This window comes from Cricetulus griseus, chromosome 7, assembly GCF_003668045.3.
Source record: "Cricetulus griseus strain 17A/GY chromosome 7, alternate assembly CriGri-PICRH-1.0, whole genome shotgun sequence".
Classification (NCBI taxonomy): domain Eukaryota; kingdom Metazoa; phylum Chordata; class Mammalia; order Rodentia; family Cricetidae; genus Cricetulus; species Cricetulus griseus.
Window position 1 is genome coordinate 119830915 of NC_048600.1, and position 20849 is coordinate 119851763.

Genomic DNA, 20849 nt, shown 5'->3' on the forward strand with positions numbered 1-20849 from the left:
TTAAGTCTACATAAAAAGTTTGGGGTAACATGGTCTACATAAGGCCCTATCTCTAAAAAAAGAAAAAGATAATATAGGACTTTGTAATAAGCAAAAGTATCAAATACAAATCTAAACACATACATACATTTTGGAGAACTACTTGAAAGTATTTCACTACACATAATTTCTTAGATTTATTCATTTTCATTATGTGTATATGTGCTATACATGTGTGCATGCAAGTGCATGCAGAGTTATAGAAGAGGGCATTGGATTCTGCTGGAGATGAAGTTACACGTCCTTTTGAGTCTCCCAGTTTGGACCACACTGGAGTCCTTGAAAAGAGCATCAAGTGCTCTTAACCACTGAATCACCTCTCCAGCCACTCAGCTATGAATTTCAAACCAGTTTATTTTGTTGGTGGTGGTTTTATGTTTTGTTTTGTTTTGTTTTTTTAAGACAGGGTTTCTCTGTGTGGCCCTGGCTGTCCTGGAACTCACTTTGTAGACCAGGTTGACCTGAAACTCACAGAGAGCTGCCTGCCTCTGCATCCAGAGTGCTGGCATTAAAGGCATGAGCCATTACCACCCAGCTTTAAATCATTATTTCTATGAATTATTTTCTCCAACTTAAAAATGAAAATATATATGTACACTGTTTTAGTTACATCAATTCCCTTGTATTCTGTGTAGGGGCCAAACACTGTTCTATCAGTTACTATTTGTGCTGGCTAGTTTTATATAAACTTGCCACAAGCTAAAGTCATCACAGAGTAGGAACCTCAATTAAGAAACTGCCTTCAACTGGGAGCACACCTTTAATTCCAGCACTCAGGAGGCAGCCTGGTCTACAAAGCAAGTTCCAGGACAGCCAGAATTATAGAGAATAACCCTGTTTTGAAAGGGGGTGGGAGAAAAGGGAGAGGGGAAAGAGGGGGGAGGGAGGGAAAGAAAAGCAAAAAAAAAAAAAAAAAAAAAGCCTCCAGAAGAGAGGGCTGCAGGCAAGCTTGTAAGGTATTTTCTTAATTCGTGATTGATGGGGGAGGGCACAATCCATTGTGGGTGGGACCACCCCCGGGCTGGTGGTCATGAGGAGCAAGCCAGTAAGCAGCATCCTTCCAAGGCCTCTGCATCATTTCCTGCCTCCATGTCCCTGCCCTCGCTTGAGTTCCTGTCCTGACTTCCTTTGATGATGAATTAAGATGTGGAAGCATATGACAAATAAACCCTTTTCTCCCCAAGTTGCTTTGGTCATGGTGTTTCATCACAGCAACCGTAACCCTAAGACACTATTCCAAACTCAACCACTTCCTCTGCTAGAAGTCTTCCTTCAAACAGACCTACTCATAAATGATGGCTGTCCCAGAGGTTGGAAAAGCATACTTAGGGGTTGGGAGAGGACAGTTCAGTGGCTAAGAACACTGGCTGTTCTTCCAGAGAACCTGGATTTAGTTCCTAGCACTAACATGGCAGCTAACTCCAATTCCAGAAAGCCTGACACCCTCCTTTGGCATCCTCAGGCACTGGGCACACATATGGTACACAGACATATGCAGACAAAATACATACATAGAATAAAAATAAATAAATAAATAAATCTAAAACTGTTTTGACAATGTCAGAACTGCATTTGAGACTGGTGCTACCATTTATTAGTGTGTAATCCGAAACACTATTTAATGAAGCTACGCCCTGAGACTTCATCTGAAAATAAGACTTCTATAAGTTACCTCATAGTGTTTTGAAGACTAAACAAACTAAACTACACAAAACAATCAGATTGGTACCTAATTTATAATCTATCAAGTGCTCAGCACATATTAGCTATTTTTGTTCTTTCTACTCTAAAATTTCCAGTGAAATCTGTTTACTACCAAGAAAAGAGTCTTCACATAATCTGACAAGAGGTTTATCTTAGTTCAGGCTGCCAAAACAAATACTGTAGCCTGGGTGGCTTAAACAACAAACACTATTTCTCAAAATTCTGGAAGATGTAAAGTCCAGGATCAATTGCCAGCAGGCTGAGTGTCTGATGAGAACCTTCTTCCCAGATTGTACACAGGCATGTTCTTGCTGCATCCCTGCAAAGCAAAGAAAACCTTCTTTTGTATCTATTACTAATCCTATTCATGCACGTTCTACACCTATCGACCTAATTCCCTACCGAAGGCTCCATCTACAGACAGCAACCCTTAGCAATTAAAGTTAACATATGAACTGGTGTGTGTGGGGGGGGGGGTACTCCACAGCAGAGTGTATGCACTCAGTTAAGTTTTCCAATAAATACTGACAAGTAAATCCCCATCTATATGTCTGGCTTCACTCCTCAAGCAAGCTCCAAGCCAATTTCAACTACCAAACATACACTCCTTACTTAGACATTTCACCAGCCCTTCAAATTTTATGTATTCAAGATGGAAATCATCAGTTTCCCCAGTAAGCCCCCTTTTTCCTTCTGACCTCTCAGTTCTATAAACTGCATGACATGTTTTCAAACACCCAGAAAGCAAATGCCTAGCCCTCTATTTAAAGCAGTTGACAAATTGCATTATCACTTATCTATTTCCATTTTCAATGTTCACATGTGTATGATATATCTAGCATACTTTAAAATGTGTCCAAAAACTTCCTCACAAAATATAGATTGAGCCTACAAACATGTGAGTTACTTTTTCTTATACACACAAAAAGAAACGAGTTGTGAGACAGCAAGATGGTCCAGTGGGTAAAGGCACTTATTACCAGGCCTGACAACCTGAATTCAATCCCCAGAAGCCAGCCACATTGTGGACGGGGTGGATAGAGAGAACTGACTCCCAAAAGTTGTCCTCTGACTGACACACTAGAAGTGGCATACTTGCACCCTGACACACACACACCCCAAACAAACAAACCCCACAAATACACGTGATAAAAAGCTGATAGGAGTTATAACTCATCCCACTTTGTCAAATAATAAATTAAAAATGTAAATCATTTTTCTGTCTCTTTAAAAATGTCAGTGATTCCACCCTTCTTTCTCATATTATTTTCTCACTAGACAGCCTCATTTCTTTGGCTCTCCTAAGTAAGATAGAAGATCTTTCTACCTTGGCATCATCCATGACACTCTTACCATCTCAAATGTGATTACTCCAACTAACCCTAAAAGTGGTTGAGAGTACCTTGTCCACTCTATGAAACTTCAATGTAAACCTTTCCTGACTGTCTCTGTCTCTGTTTCATGTTTGTCTGTCCTTCCCTTATTCCCTCCCTCCCCTAACCCTCGGATTCTAGTTCAATTTTCAACTTTTAATCAAGTATCACAGCGACTTCCTTAATCCAAAAAGATATGCCCTAGGAAACAGCATGGGTGGCCCATGGCCATCAAGGATAAGAAACAGTATGTATCTAAAGGAAGTCAAATACAATAATCTTGAGAATGTACAACTCTTCTAGGAAAGCTAACTCTTCTTTTTAAATATTTTATTTTGAATTACATGTCTGTGTGTGGGCTTGTGTATATGGGTGCAGCTGCTCACAGAGGTAAGGAGAGCTGGAGTTACAGGTGGCTGTGAAATGCCTGACATGGGTGCTGGGAACCAAACTCAGAACCTCTCCAAGAGCACATCATTCTTTATCTACTGCTGACTCTATTCTTACTTATTTTTATTTTATGTGCATTGGTGCTTTGCCTGCATGTATATCTCTGTGTGAATGTGTCATATCTTAGAGTTACACATAGTTGTGAGCTGCCATGTGGCTGCGGGGAACTGAACCTGGGTCCTATAGAAGAACAGCCAGTGCTCTTAAGCACCAAGCTATCTCTCCAGCCCTACTGACTCTATTCTTTTTCAGTTTGATTTTTACTTGTCCTTTCATGTGAGCCTCTAAGACCACTTTGACTCCACTTATTTCCAAGCTCCTTCTCACATCAACACATCAGTACTGTTCACGTGACATTTTTAATCATGCCTCCTGTCCCACAAAGCTGTTATTCTTTAATGTGACTGACATATATTGCCTACAGGTTGTTAAATAATCTTTTAAAAAGATTTGTTTATATGCGTTTGTTTGTTTATTATGTATGCCAGCACACCAGAAGAGGGCACCAGATCTCATTACACAGATGGTTGTGTGCCACCATGTAATTGCTGGGAATTAACTCAGAACCTCTGGAAGAGCAGCCAATGCTCTCAACCACTGAGTCATCTCTCAGCCCTGTTACATAATTTCAAACATAATATATATTCACATATTTATCAAATCAATAAAAATCCTAAGAAAATCACTGACAAAGCATTAGGATTAGGAAACTAGTAAGTAAATAATGAAATTTTCTCCTTGATTCTTAACCTAATAAAAATTGTTGTTCAAATCAAGATAGTCCCAAAACTACTTGTATTTGCTTAGCAAACTCTTTCAACCTTACTACCTACTGGAGTCCTTACAAATAACAGCCCTCACAGCCTATTCTCTAATGCACAGTAGAAAGGGATACTGTTGCACAAAAGTCTCTACATCTTGCTTCTACAACAATGTAAACAGGATAAACTTTCTGAATGTAAAAACTGCAGTTCTTTAGTACCTGATAATCTCCTAATAGAGCAAATCACCAAACAGATTCCATTGATAAATGCAGGCCACAAGAAAACTACACGGTAAAAAGAACTACAAGGGCCAGAAAGACTTCTCAGTAAGGGCTGGAGAGATGGCTCAGCGGTTAAGAGCACTGGCTGCTCTTCCAGAGGTCCTGAGCTCAATTCCCAACAACCACAATGTGGCTCACAACCATCTATAAGGAGATCTGGTGTCCTCTTCTGTCGTGCAGGCATACATGCAGGCAGAACACTGTATACATACTAAATAAATCTTTAAGACTGCTCAGTAAACAAAGGAGCTTACCGCACAAACCTGACCTCTCTAGCATCTGCATCCACATATCTGAATGCTGCTAATCCAGGCTTTGTAGCTGCTGACTACAGTGCAAATCTGACTAGGTGACATAATCCTAACTCAGATACACCATATCACATAAAAGTATGGACCACCAGATGCCCTAATTTCATACCATATGTATATTATAGACTACCTCCAGCCAGATCTCAACTTACCCACAATAAATGCAGGTACCACCAGGTAAGTCCACACAAAGATTTGGCTTACCCAATAAGACTCTTATCTGTAAAGAACTACCCTCTTGGGGCTGGAGAGATGGCTCAGCAGTTGAGAGGATTGGCTGCTCTTTTAGAGGACCCACATTCAATTCTCAGCACCCACACAGCAGCTCACAACTGTCTATAACTCTAGTTCCAGAGGATCTGGCATCCTCACACAGATACACATGTAAGGAAAACACCAATGCACACAAAATAAAATTTTAAGTTTTAAAAAGGAAAACTACCCTTTTCCTCCATCCTTGAGCTTAGATTCTGTGTTCTTAGATTCTCTAGGTTATGGTATGGGCAAATGCAAAAGACACAGATAATAGACTACAAGATCATCCCAACTGCTTAGTTACTCTATTCACAATTTGTCTATCAAATGACAAAGGAAACAAGGGGGGAAAAAAGCAAATCTATTAAGACCCTGATTTTTATATGCTATTATGTCCAAATTGATATATGTGTCTAATACTATAGTATAAACATACCATGGGCAATTTATAGTGTCAGAGGGTACTTTGTGGGAACTTGCAATCCCAACAAAGACCTATATCCTCCAACCCCCAGTGTCTTAGAACAAAGGAGCTAAAGCCCACAAAGCAAATCTCTGCCTTCTTAAACTAACTCACAAGGACATCAAATGCTTCATGAGTTATGGAGGTTTTTTTTGTTTTTGTTTTTTCCCTTTTTGGATTTTTGAGAGAGTTTCTATGCATGGCCCTTGATGTCCTAGAACTCACTTTATTGACCAGATGGCCTAGAACTCAGAGATCCATCTGCCTCTGCCTCCGGAGTACTGGGCTTAAAGGCATGTACCACCACTGCCCAACTAACAGAAGTCATTTCTCTGTCCTGACTTCCTGCCTTGAAAGTTCACCTTTCATGCTATCTTCTGGAATGCTACTATTCTAACTCTTCCTGCAAACACCTGATGCTTCCTACCATGAATTTCCTAGTATCTTCCTACTTCACAGTCCTAGCTCCTTGCCTGTTGTTGAGCAAAGCTAATTCAGGACAGACAGCCTCACAATTACAATTAAGGACCAAAGTCATTTTGGTTTGGTTGGTTGGTTTTTGAGACAGGTTTTGTTTAGCCTAGATTGGCCTCAAGCTCACTGTATAAATAAGGATGACTTTGAACTTCTGATCATCCTGCCTCCATCTCCCAATGTTGGTATTACAGGCACGTGTCACCACCCCATGTGGTGCTGGGAATACTACAGGCACGCTACCAAACTGAACTCCATCACCAGCCCCCATCATTACTGTTTGGAAACTCTGGCCTCAAGTGATTGAGAACTCATGTTTTCTGAGCTTATAATAGTTTTACATATTTATATACCCAGACCAAGCAGAACATCACAAACTTATAAACTACAACTTTCCCTAAAAATACTTCCCAAGAACCAGGCTGGAGCTGGGCATGGTGATACATGCGTGTAATTCTTGCATTGAGAGGTAGAGGTAGGAAGATCAAGTGTTCGAGACCACCTTTGGCTGGCTATATAACAAGTTTGGAGACAGCCTGGGTTACATGAGGTTTTGTTTAAAAAAAAAACAAAAAACAACAACAACAACAAAAAACTCCAAAAACCTTCACCAGAGTAGGGCCTAACACAGATCAGTTATCCTTACTCAAAAGGAAGTTGTCGTTTTGAGCTAAAGAAAAGAGACATGCTCATTTAGGGCAATCCTAGAAGATTTTCTTACCAAAACAGATTGGACAAAGTCCACATTATAAGCAAAATCATTCATAAACACAAAATTTGGAAGATTTTGGGGTAATATTTTGGAATACATCTATAAGCAGATCACTCAGGGCCATTTCAGCCCCCTTTAGTAAATTAAAACCAGAAATACACACACTGGTAAATAAAATACCAGTGGACCAACAAATAAGTTATCCAGATGAAATACAACAAAATATTGTCAAAGTACTCTATAATAATAAAATCTCAAAAGTCCTGTTACATCAAATTAAGCAACTTACTCAAATACTATCTTTATCTATGACTGATAAAAGAAAATTACACAAGAGAAATCATTGAATACATAAAGAAATCAAGTACTAGAAAAGTCTGTCCTTAAAAACGAAATTCTTCCTGCCTGGTTAGAAACACAGGAATGGCACATGGCTGAGCAGCACTTTGGTATCACTCTGGTATGCTGTGCTCTTAGTAAAAATGAATTTAATTTTCTGGTAAGGACCAGTCAGTCAGGGATAGAGACTTCTGTTTCTACTTTAAATCCCTCCCCATTGTGCACTAAGCACTAACAAAATAAAATAGTATTTCCAACATAGTTAGTGTCTTTCTAGTCTCACAGTTTTGCCAACTTTAATTAGTTCAACAGAAAATAAAGATACTTGAGTGTCTCTGCTAGCTAATTTACTAGGTTGTATCTTGTTCTGTAATACTTTATCAAATTGAATGCTTTACAGAAGATACATTCTCAGTGACCCCAGAAAGGCATATACAAACCCAAATCACACCAAGTAAACACCTTTATTTAGTGAACTCAGATCAGACTGCCTGATGAAGTCTATCAGCATGGAGAGTATGTGAAGTTGACCCCAATTAAGAGTTCAAATTGATCTCTGATCCTACAGATTCCCTTTTTGTCAACAATTTTGTTGTTGGTTTATTTTTTAGATGACAATGCTCTATAATCTAGAGGATGCAGTAGGAGGATTGAGAGTTTGAAGGCATCACTCATGAAGGACCTACTGCTGCCCCTGCACATGCAGGACGAAAACAGGCACTCTGCTCACCACACTGGAGAAACCCTACCAGACTCCTTCCCGGAGGAGTTCAACTGAATTTATCTCATAGCCTCAATACAGAAACTATTACTCATATTATCCTTCAACTTTGAGAAAATTCTAAGTTTTTCTGACCTTAGGTTTTGCTAGTAGCATTAATAGCCATGAAATCACTCCTCAGCTGATTTTTTTCAGTCTGATATCCAAAGGTACATTAACTTCCCTCAAAGAAAAAAAAAGGAACACACCTAAAGGGCCACGTCAAATCCTCCCATCAACAACTACAACAGTCAAGTTTCAAGGTTAGTGTGAAAACATACCACCAGTCCTAACCAGTGATTGTCTATGTCCCTATCTTAAATTGAATCCAACAATAGTCTCCAAAAGCAGAGAAACACAAAACCTGCCCCAGAACTCCAGATAAAGGTAGTTCCTGCACAAGATACTATTAGAGAACATAACAGATCAATTTGTTCCTTTTAAAATAATATTGTGGGGCTGGAGAAATTTGAGGTTAAGAGCACCACTGGCTGCTCTTCCAAAAGTCTTGAGTTCAGTTCCCAGCAACCACACGGTAGTGCATAACCACCGATAGTGAATGGGATCTGGTGCCCTCTTCTGGCATGTAGATGTACAAGCAGATGGAGCACTCACATACATTAAAATAAATCTTTATAAAATAACTATTATTGTTATAGCATTATTCTGGTGATTTAGTTAAAATATGATACAACTTTTGTTTCTTTTAGGTTCCTGGTACATTTCAAAACTATGTGTACACCCATGTTACACAACAGCCTGGACACTAGCCCCTAGTTACACACCATAATTTCAGACAAGCACACTCACTCAAGATACATACACTTACTGGCTAAACCACTTTCTCTGTATCATCAGCAGATCAGAGACCTTGCTTCTCTAAGAGGAAACAAGAGATATTCTGTGATCATTTTGCTTTAAAAGACCTACTCTATTTTTCCTTCCCCAGAGCCTACTAACTCTGTGTTGGATCAAGTTCCCAGAAGGGCAGTAAAACCTTCTTCAGTGATCAATTTTGGTCTTAGTCTTTTTCTTGTAACTGTTTCAAAGGTTTCCCCACTATTAAATTCTGTTTTTCTCTCTCCTCAAATTTAACAGCATCACTAATCCACACAGGCATCAAAAAAAAAAAAAAAAAAAAAAAAAAAAAAAACCTCTGCTCATCATCTATGTACATCTTACAGTACACTTGGAAAGCAGACTGATCACTCGCTTACCTAAAGACCTTAAGGCTTGACAACTGACCTAAATACACATGGCATTTTATAACTTGGTCCCACCATCTTCTCCAGCCTTATCTTTAACTATCCCCACAATAGTACCTTTTGTCTATCAATCTCCTTCCGACACAGAATACCTCCTTCACTATTCAGCTTATATACAAATGGAGCATCAACATCACCAACCAGCTACTCAAAGTGATCCTGACCATCTGCTCAGATGGCCTGGTCAAATTAGGTTTTCATTTCTCAGTCTTCCCAAGTTACAATTTGTATCTCTGCCATAACACTTACCATGCATACTGAAATACCACACTGTAAGCTATCTTAACAAAGGCAATATGTAAGTATCTCTTGGTCCTACCTTAGTACCTGACACATCAAATACTCTGTGAATACTCACTTACTGATTGAATAATACTCTCATTATTTTGGACTTGCACTACTTTAATAGACTAAGAAGTCTTTCTCTATCACTGCCCAGCCTATGTCACCTCCCCCACTTCACTCCCCATCCCACCCCTACCCCCCCCACACACACACATAGGGTTTCTCTATGTAACAGCTTTGGCTGTCCAAGAACTCACTTTGTGGACCAGACTGGCCTCAAACTCAGAGATCTGCCTGCCTCTGCCTCCCGAGTGCTAGGATTAAAGGCATGCATCACCACTGCCCAGTGAGAAGCCTATTTCTTAAGAGAGAAACAATCTTTATTGGTTTATATCTTCCATATAAATTGTTTTTGGTTTTATGAAAAATACAGTTTTAATCATAAGAAAACTAAAACTCAGAATATCTGAACTAAATGTTGAGAAGATTAAAATGAAACTCTAACCTCAAATTCCATATTCACTACATTTACAAAATCTTATTTAGGGGCTGAAGAGATGGCTCAGAGGTTAAGAGCACTGACTGCTCTTCCAGAGGTCTTGAGTTCAATTCAATTCCCAGCAACCACATGGTGGCTCACAACCATCCGTTATGAGATCTGATGCCCTCTTGTGGTGTGCAGATACACATGGAAGCAGAATGTTGTATACATAATAAATAAAATCTTTTAAAAAATTTTATTTAGATGTAACTGATAATACATTTCACAATTTTAAAATATTCACATGAATAAAATGCATATAATGTATGCATATAATATACATAACTCAAAAATGTAGCTCTTCCCATGACATTTTGCTATTTACTTATTTCAAAGACGACAAAGAAAATATCTTTCCTTAAGAGCATTTATAACAAATTAAATTATCACTGCACTAGAATTAAAAGGACAGCCAGCCCAGGGTCATGTGCTTCTAAACAGATTAAATTTCCAGAGGGACCAACTGAGAAAGAATCTTGAAAATCTTAGAGAAGAGATGGATATCCAAGGACAAAATCTTGAAAATGGCTTCCTAGTAACACTGTAGTAGAAAGTCTCAAGAGAGTAACCTGTTTCAAACAAGATGGAATGTAAAGACCAGCACCTAAGTTCTCTTCTAACTTCTACACCCACGTCATACATCTGTGTGGATGTACACACAGATACACAGAGAGACACACAAAACAAGCAGGACAGCAGAACTAAGTCAACCAAAGACTAGCAAAAATGGCCGGGCGGTAGTGGCACAAACCTTTGGTCCCAGCACTTGGGAGGCAGAGGCAGGAAGATCTCTGTGAGTTTGAGACCAGACTGGTCTACAAGAACTAGTTCCAGGCCAGCCTCCAAAGCCACAGAGAAACCCTGTCTCAAAAAACAAAACAAACAAACAAACAAAAAAAGACTAGCAAAAATGAAAAAAAAAAAAAAGGTATGATAATTCCCCACAATCAAAGAAAGCCATTTGAACTACAGGGAAGCGCTTAGAGCAAACTAGTCTGTAAGAAATGAATGTGGTGATGGATTGAAAGAAAAGGTTTACCTAAAGGAAAATGCAGAGAAAACTCTCAAAACAGCAATTCTAAGTATCAAGCTGAATACAGAACACTTTGAAAATCACAGAAGGAAGTAACAAAAAGTGCCTGGGAAGAATTGTTTAATATTTTAAACAAGTGTCAGGTATGGTGGTGTGCATCTTTAATCCCACGGCCCAGTAGACAAAGGTAGAGTTTGAGACCAGCCTCCATCTACAGAGTGAGTTCCAGGATACCCAGGGCTACACAGGGAAGAAAAAAAAAAAAAAATAAATAAATAAAAAATAAAAACTTAAACAAGTGTTCAAAGCTAAGAGGCCTAAAACTATCTGCAATGGAAGAGAGGTTGTTTTGCTTCTAAAGCCTTCATGCCCAGATCGAGTAGAAAATCACTTTCTTTGAGGGATTATCAGCCTACCTCTATCAATAAGTGACTAACCAAATGGCACAGAAAAAGGAGAGGAAGCAACTCTGTAAATATACAGAGAGCTTACCTACTAAAATGCAAATCAGTTCCTGCTGCCCCACCCAAACTGGTCTAACAGGCTGTGTGCTAATATCGCCAAACCTAAAAATTCGTATTTAAAGTCTGTTGGACAACTATGGCAGGAGGGAAGGATACAAATGACAATGCATTCAGTGTTGAAACAAACTGAACATAAAAGGTCTTAGGAACAGTTCTTACCTCTGAACCAGGGGGTGGGGATGTTAGAAAATTGTAAGAACTACCCAGAGTTTACCTGTCATCAGCTGAACTGAGCAAGCAGCTTTTATATGCTTCTTGAAGTCCCCGGCTAAGGAACTTTATGGGTGTTGAGAATTTAACAACAGAAGACCAGAGACCTTCTTTTACCAGCACTCAAATAACTCTTGGGTGTCTCTGAAATAAGTCAAATGAAGTAGTGAGGTAAAGACAGGCAAACCAGAGACAGTGAGATGACTCAGTAGGTAAAGGTGTTTGTCACCAGGCCCAATGTCCTGAGTTCAATACCTGGAATGCATATGGTAAAAGGAGAAAATCAACCCCAAAAGTTGTTGCTGACCTCCATACCCACAAACAAATAATTTTTTTAGAGACAGGGAAACCAAGGAAGTCTCCATTAAGAGTGCTCTGGTAAGAGCAGCTTTAAGAGAGAGAGTGCTGGGCAAAGTCCAAGTTCATATATATATATACATAAATGAAAAGTGAAGAGAAGTAGAAATGAAAGCAAACTACTCTTTTTTGGGGAGTGTGTGCCATTTCAACTAAATGCATCCAATTGACCTGTACTCAGGCAGCTTCGAGGAGAAGCAGTCAGGGGGAAAAAATTGATTAATTCTAAACACACACTCAACCTGTTTGACCTAAACCTGATTCAAAGGAAGCTACAACTACTTCACCTATCCTTAAAAAAAAAAAAACAAAAAAACAAAAAAACTGTTCAGGGTGTCCAGTCCTCTGTATCAGGAGACCTAATCAATTTGGGAAAACTGACATATAACTTAGAAAAAGGAGTAAAATATATCTGCCTTGGTTCAAATTCCAGCTCCCCAAATACTTACCTAGCTTGAGACCATGGACAAATTACTGTGACAACAGTGTTTTCTTGTGATAATATTTTTATTCACCTGTTTTGCAGTATGGATTTGAAGACTAAGTGAAATGGTTTAGGAAAAGAACTTCGTAAAATATGGAAAATAGGGCAGCTACTGGGTAAAACCTGGGAAAGCCCTGCACTCAATCTCTGGGTGGGGTGTGTGTGTGTGTGTGTGTGTGTGTGTGTGTGTGTGTGTGTGTGTGTGTGTGTGGGTGGGTGTGGGTGTGGGTGTGGGTGTGTGTGTGGTATACAGAGATGATTTGTGGTAGCTATGCAGTAACAGATACAGCATTTTATACATTTATTTTGTGTGTGTGCACGTAAGCCATAGCAAGCATGTATAAAATGCTGAGTGTGGAGGCAGAGGCAGGCAGATCTATATAGCTGAGTTCCAAGTCAGGTTATGTAGTGAGACCTTATCTCAGAAAATATGAAAAAAAAAAAAAATGCCGTATCTGTTAGGGGAGTCAGCCCTCTATTTCTACCATGTAAGTCCCCAGAATCAAACTCAAGTTTTCAGCCTTAGCAGCCAGTGCTTTTACCTGCTAAGGCAGCAGTTCTCAACCTCCCTAACACTGTGACCCTTTAATACAATCCCTCATGTCGTGATGACTCCAAACACAAAATTACTTTGTTACTACTTCTTAATTGTCATTTTGCTATTCTTAGAATCACAATGTAAATATCTGATATGCAGGAAATCTGATATTTGACCCCTGTGATAGGATAACTCAACCCCCAAAGTGGTTACAACCCACAGGTTGAGAATCACTGTGCTAAGACATCTCTCCAGCCCACATAGTACTTATTATTAGAATAAAAGGCAGCATCTCTCCTGGCAAAAAATTCCTCTTAACATTCAGGTACTAGGAGTTGGATCAGGTCCCTAATAAGACAGCAAAGTTCTGAGTGGAGATGCATACCTGTAATCTCAGCACTTGGGAGGCAGAGACAGAGAATCGGGAATTCAATGTCATCTCAGCTACATAGTTCAAAGCCAGACAGGGAAACATGAGAGCTCAAAAAAATAAATAAAATTTACAAAGTAAACCGTTTTGTGGTGTTATATTGCTTATGATCTAATAAAGTTTACTTGGAGATCAGAATGCAAAGCTAGCTACAGCCTCACAGGCCAGGCAATGGTGACACACACCTTTAATCACAGCACTAGAAAGGTATGTAAGACAGGAGAAGGGTCTCAGACCTGGCAATTAGTCTCCAGACACATTGAGAGCAGGATTGCCCCAGCCTTGGTAGAGGTAAGAGCTCTCTGATGGCTTGGCTTCTTTGCTTTTCTGATCTTCAGCTTGAACCCAAATATCTGTCAATGTGCTTTTATTATTCATGCTACAGAGTTTTTGTAAAGTGTAAAAACAGAAGCAGAAAAATGAAAAGCTTTATACTAGCATCCTCATTCACACTCTAATATTCCAAATCAAAATAAAAGTTTGTATTAGCTCAGTAAAAATAATATTGAACAAATATTTACCATGCAAGAGAAGAATAACTATTAAATATGTTATATTCACTTCAATGAAAGCTTCAATTCTAGACTCTATTATCTTCATGAATGTATTATTCATACAAAATGAATGATCTCTCAAGATGTGGCAATACATACCTTTAATCCCAGCATAAAGTAGAGTCCAGTTAATCTCAGTCTAGGCTAGCCTAGTCTGTTTACAGAATGAGTTCCAAAACCCTATGGCTACATAGTAAAACCCTGTTTAAAAAAAGAAAAAGAAAAAGAAAAGGAAAGAAAGCATGAATGAGAGAAAAGAATGATTTTACAATTTCAATTAATTAGAAGTATTGCAGATGACAATAAGGTTCTACTCCTACAATCTGAGACTTCAATATGCTTAACATCTCCAAGAGACAATATCCCTAAAATGCCAAATGAATCTTAAGAACATAGTTAATTAGACACCAGTGCCCCCACCCCCACCCCCGGCAAAAAAAAAAAAAAAAGACTGCAGGGTTTTATATTCTCAATGTAAAAAGCCATCATATTAAGTAGTGTTACTTAGGAGGCTGACACAAGATTGCCTGAGACCAACAGCTTAGGTCCAGCCTGGGTATCATAGCAAGACCATATCTCAAAAATATCTGAAGGCATGTGAGGTAGCACAGCTATATGGAAGGCATGTGAGGTAGGAGCACCACAAGTTCAAGGCCTGCCTGGGCAACTTAGTGAGTTTCAGTCTCAAAGTACAGAAAGGACTAGAGATATGTAACTCAGTAATAGAGCAATCACATAGCATGCATTAGAACACTAGTCTAATCCTCAGTGCCACAAGCCAAGGATGGGAGCTTATATTATGTGTTTGTACAAAAGAAAAAAAGATTTCTTGAATCCCTGTCTCCTCAAAAACACAATTTAAAGCTCTATAAATGCTGTATTTGTACTTATTTATTTTTCATATGACTATGTGTGTCTGGGGCTAGAGATGTAGCTTAATTAATAGAATACTGCCTAACATATCCAAAGCCCTGGGTTCAAATTCCTAGCACCACACATATCAGGTATAGTGGTACAAGCCTGCAATCCCAGCACTGGGGAGGCAGAATCTAAATTATATGTATGTTACACAGGGCAAGTAGAATTTTAAATAAACTATAGGAAGTTTATGATTTAACCAGCATAGATGAAACTAAAGAATGACCCAGAAAGAATGTTCCTCTGAGAACAGCAACAACAAAAAGCAAAGATGGAAAGGTAAATGAGATATGAGAGGGTGAAAGGGAGCATCCCAAGGCTTAAGGGAAGGACTATGCTAGTTTTTTAAGAGTATCATTATTGACAAGCTAAGGAGCATGGATCCAATCCTATCCACAAAGTGAAGAGACTAACAGTTCCCAAACTGGGAAAAGACACAATCAGTGTGACACTCTGGGGAAAATTATCTGTCAGTGATGTCCAGAATGAGCTTCAGGAGGAAGGAAAAACCATGTCCGTTAATTACAGGAACAATTCATCTGATGCCAAAAGACTGAATTATGGTAGAAGAATAAGCAAGACTGGCAAGGAAGGGCTGGGTCAAGAGAAAGGACAGGGGGTAAGCCTGACAATTAAGTAGGATGCATAGAATGATGGCTTAGTTATAAACCTAAGCTCCCCCCCCCCCCCCCGCTTGGAAATGTTAGAGTTACTCTTGGCTTCCTACTGGATAAAATACAGATGCCCAGCCTGCCATTCAAGTAGAATCTTACCTGAGGCATTCCTTTTCTTCCCCCTCCACAACTTAATCGGCACTGTATACATTTAAAACTTTTCCATGCTTCTCTCTCCACTTGTGAATTAGAAGAGTTTGAATCCACAGAATCACTGTAGACCCTCAAGCATACTTGAACTAAGAACTAAACAAGAGAGATTCCCAAAGGAAAAATAAGCTGAAAGTTACCAGAAGAGAATGAATAGGCAGGCAAGAAACAAAAGCATTCTCTATGTAAGCACCTAACAATTTACAATGTAAGGAAGAAATGGGTAATGTGTTTGTTTTATGTGAGAGCCAAAGTAGTAAAGGAGTGAATAGGGCAGGTGTGGTGATGCACACACACCTTGAGAGGCAGAAGCAGACTGATCTCTATGCCAGTCTACTTAGGAAGTTCCAGAACAGCCAACCAAACAGAGAAATCTTGTCTCAACAAATAAAAAAAACAAAGACAGAGATAAAGAAAAAAGAGTAGAGAACAAGATCTGGGAGATCAAAACATCTGCCCTGCAAGAGTTTGGATCAAAACCCAGGTAAATGTCAATTCTAGTCTCAGAAGGTTAAAGCAAAGGATCTCCAAAGCAAGCTTGCTCATGAGACTAGACATGTCAGCAAGCTCTGGGTTAGCCAAGAGACCCTGCCTCCACTGATAAAGTTGAAGAGTGAGGATGATAGCAGTTGATCCCAGCATGAACCTTGAGTCTCCAAATGCAGGACCACCCAAACATAGATGTGCCCACAAATATGTAAACATACACACACACACACACACACACACACACACACACACACACACACCACCACCACCACCACCACGAAAATGGAAAAGGGAGGGGGAGAGAGAACAAATAGAAGTTAACCTTTTCACTGTACAATCTTTCCTAGAAACTAAACTAGTCATATATGTGTGTGTGTGTGTGTGTGTGTGTGTGTGTGTGTGTGTGTGTGTGTGTAGATTATTCAATTCTTTAAAGGCTTTTCATTAATACAAAATATATAAAAACTAGGTAACATGTTCTGAAGTCATTTTAAATCACTCACTCTAACAGAACAAGACTCAAATCTTCAATCCTCAATAGTTCACGATAAATAACTCTATCCCACAACTTACTGAATATCAAAGTGGAATACTTTCAAGTACAGAAAAGGAGGGGCATGTGCCCACAAGGTCCTTGATTACAGAAAAATAAAAAATTTACTACTAAATTCAGTAATTTGTGTATTAAAGCATATTTCTAGGCCATAAACTGTTTTTAAAAATGAAAACATGAGCCAGGTGGCAGTGGCCATAGTGGTGGTGGCTGCAGCAGCAGTGCATGCTTTTAATCTCAGCACCCAAGAGGCAGAGGCAGGCGGCTCTCTTTGAGTTTGACGCCAGTGGTCTACAAAGCAAGTTCCAGGACAGCCAAGGCTACACAGAGAAATGCTGTTTCAAAAAAACCAACAACAGGAGCCGGGTGGTAGTGGCGCACGCCTTTAATCCCAGCACTCGGGAGGCAGAGGCAGGTGGATCTCTGTGAGTTCAAGACCAGCCTGGTCTACAAGAGCTAGTTCCAGGACAGCCTCCAAAGCCACAGAGAAACCCTGTCTCGAAAAACAAAAACAAAAAACAAAAAAACCCACAAAAACTACAGCTTCTGTCTCAACAAGTTCTGTATGGACTCAACCAAGGAACAGAAAGTACTCAAGGGAAAAAAATGAATTTGTATTGAACATGTAGACTTTTTCCCCTCTCATTATCAATCAACTATTTAATTCATTTATATCAAGCAATCAACTATTTAATTATGATACATAAGAGGATATATGTAGGTTATATGTAAACATTACATAATTCAAAAAAATTTTTAAGATTTTATTTATTTATTTATTAGGTATACAACATTATGGTTCCATGAATATCTGCACACCAGAAGAGGGCACCAGGTCTCATAATGGATGGTTGTCAGCCACCATGTGGGAATTGAACTCAGGACCTCTGGAAGAGGTGCCGGTGCTCTTAATCTCTGAGCCATCTCTCCAGCTCCCCTCCCCCCCCCCCCGCCCATAATTCAAAATTTTATATAAAGGACTTGGGCATCCATGGATCTTCACATTTGTGAAGTTTCCTGCAACCAGTCTCCCACAGACACTAAGGGACAACTATTCATCTGAATGGAATCAAATTCAGATTTTTGGGTTTTGTTTGCCTGGTTGGTTGTGAGGTTTTTGTTTCTTTGTTTTTAGACAAGGTCTCATCCTAAACTGGTCTCAAACTCACTATATACCTGAGTATGACTCTGATCTCCTAATGCTCCTGTATCTACCTTACAAGCATTAGGATTACAAGCAGGTGCCATCAAGTCCAGCTCTCAAACTCAGGCTTCACTATGTAATTAAAAGCATGAATTACCTTTATACATTTAGTTCAATTCACATAAGTCCCTGTTGCCAAAGTTTCAGTCCAAAAGAAACAAAAATAACACTTAAATGTAATAGTTACTCAAAGGACAGGTCACAAAAAAACTTTCATCTCTAAAAATTAAAGCTTATGTGTTTGTAGTATGTATCCAATCTATATTAATAAGGTTTTGGTGATAAAATCTATTCAATAACAGTGAGACTGCAAGATCCTGAAAGTAAATACATTACTAAGAAAAAGTTTTTGATCCAGAAAAAATACTCAACCCAATAGATAAAGCAACCCCAAAGTGTTCCTGGCACTCACTTTGGGCAAATCCAAAAACAGTATGTATGCATAAGAAAGGGAGGTTTAACTTCTTTTTCCCAGGCAGGCAAGTAGGCTCAGTGGGTAAAGGCACCTTATAGCCAAGGCTGGAAACCTGAGTTTGATCCTGGGACCCATGTGGGCAAGAAGAACCAATGCCCCCAAGTTGTCCTGACTTCCACTCACATGCACAAACAAAGAAATATAGTTTTTTTCCTCTAAGGTTTAGCTTGGTGGCACAGTGCTTACCTAGTAGACAAACCTGGATCCAATACTGCAACAAAATAAAATAAAAATTCACTTTTTTTTTTTGGGGGGGGATAAGGTCCAAAGGATGTTGTCCTGGGTGGAGCTCACTGTGTAGATCTGCCTCCAGGGATTAAAGGCGAGAGCCCATCAGCCTAAAAGTTCACAGTTTAAAATATTGTTTCTGTGATCTATAAAACTGTCAAACACTATACTGTTCATTGCTGGATATTTGCATAAATATTTGCATAATACATTTTCACAAGTTTGGGTCTTAGTCATTTGTAAACAATTCTACTGTAGACCCTCTACCAAGGAAAAAAACCCAAGACTGCACAGAGCTCTAATGTCCTGTCCTGGGCCAGTCCTCTCTCTAGCAACTATCCAGGACCCTGCTCTGCCTCCCTCTGCTTCTCCCTTTGCATGTAGGATTACAACCACCTTTCCACTCTTCTTTCGGTATGATTCCTCACTGAACATACCGTTTCAGTAGCAGGGGGTAGAAATAATTTTTTTCTGGGACCTGACGGTTCCAAAATGTCCTTATTCAGCCTTCCCATTTCACTGTGGGCATCACTGGGTTTTGAGCTAGAAACCAGCTTCTTTCGGAACTCTGAAGGCATCCTCCTCCCATCATCTTGTGTACTGCTGTCAGGAGTTCTAGTTCTTCTAACTCTTTGGAAAGGCAAGGATGGAAAGGCCCTTCTTTTCCAACTTAGCAACTGATGGCTTTCTTTACACAGTGTCTGGCAAGGTGACATGGCCATTTCATTGGTAGACTCCAAAATTCACAAGTGTTTTCTCTGGGGCTGTCCAATTTTGACAGAAAATAAAACACGTAATTAGCTGCTACTGTTCTGGAAGCTTATCAGTGGTCATGGGCTGGAGATTTACCATTTAAACTGTAGTTGGGGCCTTCATTTGCAGACAAGCATTTCTCTTCTCCCACAGTACAATCAATGTATTCCTGAGTCTGGAGCCAGCCAACATTCTGCTTCCATGTATATCTGCACACCAGAAGAGGGCACCAGATCTCATAACGGATGGTTGTGAGCCACCATGTGGTTGCTGGGAATTGAACTCAGGACCTCTGGAAGAGCAGTCAGTGCTCTTAACCTCTGAGCCATCTCTCCAGCCCCCTTAATAACTTATTTTTATCGACTGTTCAATAGTATTTTGCCTGCAGGTTTGACTGTGTGAGGGTGTCAAATCCCCTAGCACTGAAGTTACAGATAGGTGTGAGCTGCCATGTGGGTGCTGGGAATTGAACCGGGGTCCTCTAGAAGAGCAGTCAGTGCTCTTAACCACTGAGCCGTCCCTCTAGCCAACAACTATTAAAATGACTGCAAATTCACATTTCTTCTATCCAGAGACAGGGAAATCTACATTCCCTCCCCTATCAATTTAGAAAAGCTTGTAACTCACTTGCTTATGACCAGTAGATTATCAAAAGATCTTTTCAGGCTGGGTCAGAAGAGAAAATCAACTTTCCCTGGATAATTCCTTGCAGGCTCCCCCAAGCCTCCTTGTCAGCAATGGAACTGCCCTGAAGCTACCTGGTAGTATGACCTGTCTGAAAAGAAAGACCATATAGAAAGAAGCCTGGACATGACCTGCAGAAAGAAATGCCTGGCCAGCCCTCAGCTATTCCACTTCCAGCTGCCATCTGAATAAACACATGACAAACACTAAGCCAAAATTGCCCAATGGACCCTCTTCCCAAGTTCCTGACCCACAGAAGTCATAAGATAATAAAAGTATTGGGGGGGGGCAAGTTTGAGAGTTACTTTTTTAAATTTTTTTATTTAAATTAGAAACAAGATTGTTTTACACGTCAATTCCCTCTCCCTCCCCTCCGAGAGTTACTTTTTATAAAGAAATACTAAAAACCTTTTATATAGCAAATATAATTTTTTCCCAATACTTTGTTTTGCTTCATATCATATAAATCATTCAGGGTTTTTGTTTTCTTTCTTTTGTTCCAAATAATTGAAGAAAGAAGAATTTGTATGGCTATCAATAGTGTGATTTTTCCACATAGAAATTAGTTGTTATAC

General features: G+C 39.5%; 1 protein-coding gene across 2 annotated transcripts in view; it reads right to left on the bottom strand.

Moving 5' to 3' along the window:
- Smurf2 (SMAD specific E3 ubiquitin protein ligase 2) overlaps positions 1 to 20849 on the bottom strand; it is a 100512-nt gene that overhangs the window by 67918 nt on the left and 11745 nt on the right. The window contains exon 1 of one of the 2 annotated variants that reach the window (XM_027427783.1): positions 11788 to 11809. The exons of the other annotated variant lie outside the window; for it this stretch is intronic. Coding sequence (XP_027283584.1) covers positions 11788 to 11794 — 7 coding nt within the window. The 5' untranslated portion in view covers positions 11795 to 11809. Of the gene's footprint in view, positions 1 to 11787; positions 11810 to 20849 lie in introns of those variants that run through there. 2 annotated transcript variants of the gene reach the window in all.